This window comes from Papaver somniferum, unplaced genomic scaffold (assembly GCF_003573695.1).
Source record: "Papaver somniferum cultivar HN1 unplaced genomic scaffold, ASM357369v1 unplaced-scaffold_128, whole genome shotgun sequence".
In the NCBI taxonomy this organism is placed as follows: Eukaryota; Viridiplantae; Streptophyta; class Magnoliopsida; order Ranunculales; family Papaveraceae; genus Papaver; species Papaver somniferum.
The window spans coordinates 14,474,223-14,481,231 of NW_020621936.1; the positions used below are offsets into that span (position 1 = coordinate 14,474,223).

Here is a 7,009-nt window from a genome sequence, read left to right on the forward strand (position 1 = left end):
AAAAAAATTATAAGTAATCTTATTTGTTGGATCACTTAGTTGGTATCGGCCACGCTAAAGCTGATAATAGCTTTTAGCAATCGTGGAACTAATCCCCTGGACATACATATGTGAGAGATAACTATTATCTCTGTGTTGAAAAAATAAGTTGGTTTCGTGTAAAAATTACACATGAAACCAACTATTATTCTTATTTTGGATCGAAGGGAGTACTGAACTGCAGTCTCTCATACCATTCATCATTTGACATTTATGAGTTGTATACAAGTCTCGATGGACAAGAATATAGCAGATCATACCCATTTTTATATGAAAAACACTCTTAACAATATAATAACCGGGTCAAACCAAAAACGGAAAATAAAAGAACCAATCAAGTCGGCAGATCCGTATTCTTTTTTCCTGATTTAGTAACCTCCTAGAGGACACCTTCCAAAATATCCCCATAAACCACTTTTTAACCAAACCAAAACTACTATTCACAAAAACCAAAACCACTAGTAGAATTAAACATCCTGGTTTCCCAACTCCGTCTTCTTCCCATAAATTCAAACCGCTCATCCGAAACTCATGCAGCCTCCCACAACAAGAGATTCGCCCAAAATTAGCTTTTCCCGGCAAATCAAGTCTCGAATCAGAAGTAAGTGAGAGAGAATTTGGTAAAGTAAGAAGAAGTGAAAGAGCAAAAAAGCCCTAGAAATAGGTGGAAATCAAAATGGCGTCATCGAAGGTGATGGCAACTACGAATCCGACGAATTCGGATCTAGCACATCAAACAACATCTACTAATACATATTCACTACAAGGTGGTGGTGGTCAGAGTAAGAATTTTGGTTCCATGAATATGGATGAGTTGTTAAGAAATTTCTGTAATGATAACCATAATTCTACTACTACTCTTGGTGGTGGTGGTTGTGGTGATGGAGAAACCAATTTATCTCGACAAGAAAGTTTTCCAAAGACAGCTGCTGAAGTATGGCGAGAGATTACCGGCGGTGGTGATGATGACGATGTTGATCGGAAAGAAGAAAAGATGATATTTAATGAAATGACGTTAGAAGAGTATTTAGCTAAAACTGGTGCATTAGGAGAAGAGGATGTTAGAATTCCAACTGTTGTTGGACCACTTACAGGGTTTGTAGTTGATTCACCATATCCACAGGGACAAATTGAACTAGGAGGATCTATTTTAGGGTATGGAAATGGTGCTACTATGGAAGGAGGAGGAAGAGTTGTAGGAAGGGGAAAAAGAAGAGCTGTTGTTCAAGAACCTATTGACAAAGTAGCTCAACAGAGACAGAGGAGAATGATTAAAAATAGAGAATCTGCTGCTAGGTCTAGGGAAAGGAAACAGGTTTGGATTTTGATTTTAATTTTCCCTTATTTTGTTGTTGATTCGTTTGGTTTTGTATCTAATTGAAATCTAATAAGGTTTTGGATATGGGATTCTTTGTTTGTTTCTAGGCTTACACAGTGGAGCTTGAAACTCAAGTGTCTCAATTGGTAGCAGAGAATGAACGACTTACTAAAGAACAGGTACTTACAGAAATCTATCCTGACTGTACTATTTTGTCAAGCTGAAACTTTGAAGCATTTCAAATTGTGCATGATATGAAGAAATGTTCTCTTGATTTGGCTGATTGATGTTATATTAATTGCATGCGACCGTGTTTAGTGACTTTTCCCTCGTACCGCATGCCAAATAAGAATTCCCTGCTCCAGAGTGTTGAATGTCTAGAATCAGTACTCATATAGGTAGTTCATTGAAGGGAAGTTGAACTGGATTAATTACTATTGACATATGTTGTCTAAACAGTGTGAATAATTTGTTTGAAGGACTGATTTCAGTTTGATTGGCCAGTTTGTCTAAATCTTTTCGTGTGTAGACTGTAGAGGCACTCTTAGTTCCAAATGGTTATACATGTGCCCTGATGTATTCAAGTGAGACAAAGTTGGTTATACTAGTTCGAAGACATGATCAATTAAACTGATTTTTTTTATCGTTAAATACTAGAAAAGGAAGTTCAGTGGCCACGGTTCAGTTTCCCTTTGCTCCATGTTAGTTGATTTGATTGGCCCACGTTCCTGAATGTTTTTTGTGGATGCTGAATGGAGGGAAAGATGGAAACCTCCTCCAAGGTGAAATCACTTCATCATAAAATAGGAACTCTGTGAAATAAGAAAACTGACCCTCTGTGGCTCTTACCACTTCGTTAGGACTGCATTTTTTGTGGAAGCATAATAACTCTCGATTGTAATATTTTCAACGACTGATCACTATTTTTGCATTCATATAGCACTATATCATGTAAAATTTTGGTTTTGCGAGTGCATCACGATGGTATTAGAAGGATTAAACTCCCTTGTGTTCCTTGTTAGCATCCAAGTGACTACCCTTGATGGCTATGGTATTAGGAAATATTCTGCTTAAAAAAGCAGGCACAAAAACATTTTTAGGCTAGCCGTAGGGCACACTTTTTACACTTCAATAACTTTTGTTTAAGGCGCATGCCTTGCGGGCTTTAAAAAGTCAAAACCTGTGCCTTGATGCGCTGTTTGGATCTTTAAGCCCTTTAACTGTAACCATACATATAAAATTGAATTATGTACATTAGTAATTAGCTATTCCTATTTATTTTTTTCTTTTGGCCGCGTGTCTAGCTTGTTTTTTTTGGCCACATAGACACTTGCTGAAAAAAGAGGGATCAAGCTAGACACATAGCAGGAAAAAGCAAAGCTAATTATAATGTAAAGACAAGTATTTTGTTCTAGTGTTGCGAGGTCAGCCTCGAGGCTGCATTGAAGGCGCACATTTGATTGCGTTATTCTATTGCTTAAATTCTAAGAAACCTTTCGCGTTCCGCTGCCAATAGAATTTTCACTGTGTTGCCTCATCGCTTTTTTAAACCTTGATTAATTTGTATGGTTTTGGTGCTTAACTTAACAACTACCTGTTTAATATTATTGGTTCTGTTCAATTTGAGGCACACAAAAGGTTCTAACAAGCTTACACCATTTTTCACGTTATAAATTCAAATTGCATTGTCATTCAACTGCAATAATCTTTTGGAATCTAGAGTCAGAGAAAGTTACTAACTGGACTTTCGAGCTCTTTCCTGTGCGATTCAATTATAGAGCAAGTAATCAGATAGTACTTTCTGCTTGTTGTTAAGCAGTTTTTTCACTCTATCGAGCTAGGAAAATCCTTATATTTGGACCAGTTATGTAGCATCCAATTTTCTTATGGCCATAATCGTGTATGGAAGTTAGGCGTTAAAACAATATACCATGAAAGTCATACTATTGGTTTTAAAAAATAAAATATGATGTGTTAGGAAGATTAGATATATCAGATGATGGTGTTAATGCATGACTCTGACCTGTAATATGGGTAAAGTTAGTCCTTGTAGATAGTTTGGCTTACATGACATGTGCCTTTACAGTCTTGTGTATTTTGCACATCATTTTCTTGTGACGCACCAATACAGTAATCTCTAGGTAGACATATGAACAGCATTTTCAGGTCGACCAAATGGACCAAGAAGTGAGCCTAAGCAAGGTCCAACTCATTTGTGGACTTACACGCCCTATACATCTGCCTTGTCCAGGACGGCTTCCCGTAGTTCCTCATGGGCCCCACTTCGGTCTGTTTCTTGCTCCATTGGTTCGGTTTGGGAAACATAGCTCTGATAGAATCAAGACATATGGGAATAGCTTACGATTTGTCAGTCCTCCATAGGGATTGCCCGCTTACTTGGTATTGAAGTGTAACCAGTGCCACGTTTACTCTCCTAGGCGTAGCTTCTGTAGCTTTAGTCTTTTATGAATCGATTTAATGTCCTTTAAGGACTATTAATTGTAGAAAACATTGTGTATCTGCAGGGCAATACATGTACATTTACTTACTCGAAGCATGCATCACTTTAGTGTTCAATTTTATTTTAATTCTTTAACTGTTGGTTCTTAATTTTCCTTCATATACTCTGATAAATTTTCTAACTAACCAGAAGTTTAAAATTGCAGAAGGAGCGGAACAGGGAAAGGTACATGCAGGTATGCGTTTGAACATATTAGTATCGTTTTATTTTCTCACTATAAAATGGTTAGGTTTCCTCATAAAAATAAATTTTGGCTGATGAATTGTAGATACATTAAGGATCTCTTCCTGCGTATTTTATCTGTTCAAGTTGCAATATATGTTTTTGGGTTTTAATAGTATTATTTTAATCATTCTGAAACTATAATTGTCGTTATGTCTTGTTGATGATGTGTCCTCCTTTCATCTTATCTCTGTATTCTGATTTCTTAATTATTCTACATACGTGGCTCATGGTATATTGATTTTGCTTCTGTGCACTCTTAGTATTGCTTATATTTAGTGTCATTTAGGTGATGGATTTCATAACAATTCTAGCTGCATATTCTAGCTGCGATGGATTTAATGTAAGATCAGTTGCTAACCAGTAAAGTTCTTGTTAGTATTTAAAGAGGTTAATAAGATGAGGGTTTTTGTTTAAGATAAGTGATTCTAAGAGTATAAGCTTTTTTTTTTTTTTTTGATTGAAAAAGCGCTTAAACTATAGTGGTCAAAGCAGATGTCATAGAATTTGATCAACAAATAGTACTATGATTGACAAGATATTATCTTTGGATTTTAAGTGCGATAGGCATCATGGTCCATGAGTGAGATTGTACAGCTATAGTGTGCAATCCTGCAAAAGAAATTGGTAGATGAAAAAAATCTCAGTAATGGGTGCAATGATGTTGTATTGAGAACACTAAAGGGTAGTCGACGACAATTTTACACTTCACCCTAGTTCCGTAGGCAAATTAGGTTACTGAAAGTTTGTGCATTGCATTTGTGCAAGTCTTAAATTAGAAGTCTTCAGGAAATTCCAGCATTCTTTTTACAAGTGGTTCTTCCTTTGGAAAAATATATGGAAGATAAGATGCAGGTAATGGAAGGAATTCTTGTGCTAGAGAAGTGTTTTTGGATTTTACCATAATTATTTTAGGTAGTTATTATATTTTTCTAAGTTAACCCTCATTGTTTCTTATATACGAATTATTGACAAGATTAGAAGAGACTAATAATTTTGAAGAATTACAATTATGGGAATTATGTTATTTTATCTAAAGCAGTTTTCTTTCTTTTGGGGTAACCTGTCAAGTACAAAGTTACATCTTAGCTAGAGACTGTGGTTTGCTGACCCAAGTTTTCTAGGATATGATCTAGCAGAATCTACTGTTAAAGCCATAACCGCAAATAGTATTCATGAACGATTGTTAGTCGTTAAATAGTCAACTATTGTGGTTATAGTCATATTTAGAATATCATAAAAATCCACTTTCACCCCTGGACATCATGACATGTAATGGTAGCTATAATCTCATTCACCTTCTGAAATTTAGCTCTAGAAGACAAAAACACTACTTTTTGAAGATGGGGTTAAAACTGTATCAAAGAATTCAAGAAGCAGGAGCTGGGAAGCTAGGGATCACATACAGAGGTCTTTAGTATCGTGGACAGAGAAGCTGGAGATGGAGTGTGTTCTGATAGTATATCCGTTTTATAGGAAGATTGTTTTTGCTTTCATGGATACATTTCTTAGTAAATGATGCATTCACCTTTTCTTTTTATAAATCCCAAGATTCTTCATTTCCGTATTATCTTTTTTATGATAATTTGACTTTTTGACTGATACTCGCATAAGAATGTTGTCAGCATGTTTTACTGTGTGTAGATTTGCTTTCTGTTATAGAAAATATTCATTGACTCATTAACGAGCTTTTTAATGCAGCTCATGGAAACTCGGATCCCAGTTGAAGAAAAACAAAGGCCACAACCTGTGTTTGTGCTTTCAAAGTGGAATAGTTCCAACACGCCCATGGGAAATCTGTACCCAGTTGAAGAGAAGCCAAGACCACAACTGGTGTTTGAGCCTTCAAAGCGGGATCTTTTCAACGCTCCCACACCTTATTGCTTATTCAGGGGCAGGAAAAAGGATCTTCGAAGGACTAATTCTATGGAGTGGTAGGAGTTGGCTCCTCACCCAGTAAACAAGATCGAAGATGAGGATGTAGGGCTACAAACTTGTAGGAAGTGAGGTCCAATGCAGATAATAAATAAACGCTGCGTCTTTACTCTGAAGTTATCTTTATGTTTTGGGAAGTCAAATATTGTTAGGAAGCAACAACCATTACATGTATAAAAAAAGTGATGAGAATGCAACTTAAGTTTAATGGTAGCTGGAGCAGGAGTGGTTCTTTTGTGGAGAGAATGTTAAGAGCAGACGTGTTTATTAAGGAAATCAAGAAAATATAGGAAATGTTTGTTAGTCTAGTGTCTTAGCATCATAACAAAAGCGGGAAAAAAGAAGCCTATCTATGTCATGAGATAGTCTGCTGTTGCATTGGGCTGTTGTAACTGAGAAACAACTAGACAGACCCTGACTTATCTGAAGTCTGATGGATATATATTTATAGATAGTATATATATTATATATAGAGGAGAGGAGAATAGAATTAGGAGTAGTTTGTTATTATTAGGGCATTGACACAAAATGGGAGTTATTGGCGCTCTTTTTGTCTGACTTCTATGTACCTACACAGTACTGTTATTAAATATGTTATTTTTGTTATTATCCTTCACAGTTTTCTGTTCTAGGTTCTCTTATGTGTAGTACAGACAGCAAGGAAAAGCCTGCAGATACTTCATTTCCCCCTGCTAGTACTTATATTGGCTGTGGTATGGGGTTCCTTGTGGTCTTCTATGCTTGTAGCATGGTGATTTGGATCCTTGGAATGTTTTCAGCTGTAATTATCTTGGGTTTATCTGTGTTTTCTTGGATGCATTATAAATTGGCTGTAGTGTAAGTTAAGGTGTGTTTTGGCGGTTTTGATGCTTTCTGTTCTGAGGTCCACTCGTGGAATGAAGGAACACAGCAGCAAGCAAATGTGCTACTTGAGCTGCTTCTGACTTCTATGAAGCAGTAACTTCTCTTTGAGT

At 36.3% G+C, this 7,009-nt stretch overlaps 1 protein-coding gene across 1 annotated transcript; it reads left to right on the forward strand.

Annotated features, from left to right (window-relative positions):
* Nucleotides 1-477: 477 nt before the first annotated feature.
* On the forward strand, nt 478-6,651 carry LOC113331988 (bZIP transcription factor 12-like). Its single transcript, XM_026578641.1, has 4 exons — nt 478-1,354; nt 1,465-1,536; nt 4,024-4,053; nt 5,802-6,651. Exons 1-4 carry the CDS (start codon nt 716-718, stop codon nt 6,036-6,038), a joined length of 978 nt encoding a protein of 325 aa, XP_026434426.1. The 5' UTR covers nt 478-715; the 3' UTR covers nt 6,039-6,651.
* The last annotated feature ends 358 nt before the right edge of the window (nt 6,652-7,009 follow it).

Excerpts from the sequence above, each read along its gene's own strand:
- LOC113331988 (XM_026578641.1), top strand. The coding sequence starts at position 716 with ATGGCGTCATCGAAGGTGATGGCAACTACGAATCCGACGAATTCGGAT. Across the intron at positions 1,355-1,464 it reads GGTCTAGGGAAAGGAAACAG|GCTTACACAGTGGAGCTTGA; the intron begins GTTTGGATTTTG and ends GTTTGTTTCTAG. Across the intron at positions 1,537-4,023 it reads AACGACTTACTAAAGAACAG|AAGGAGCGGAACAGGGAAAG; the intron begins GTACTTACAGAA and ends TTAAAATTGCAG.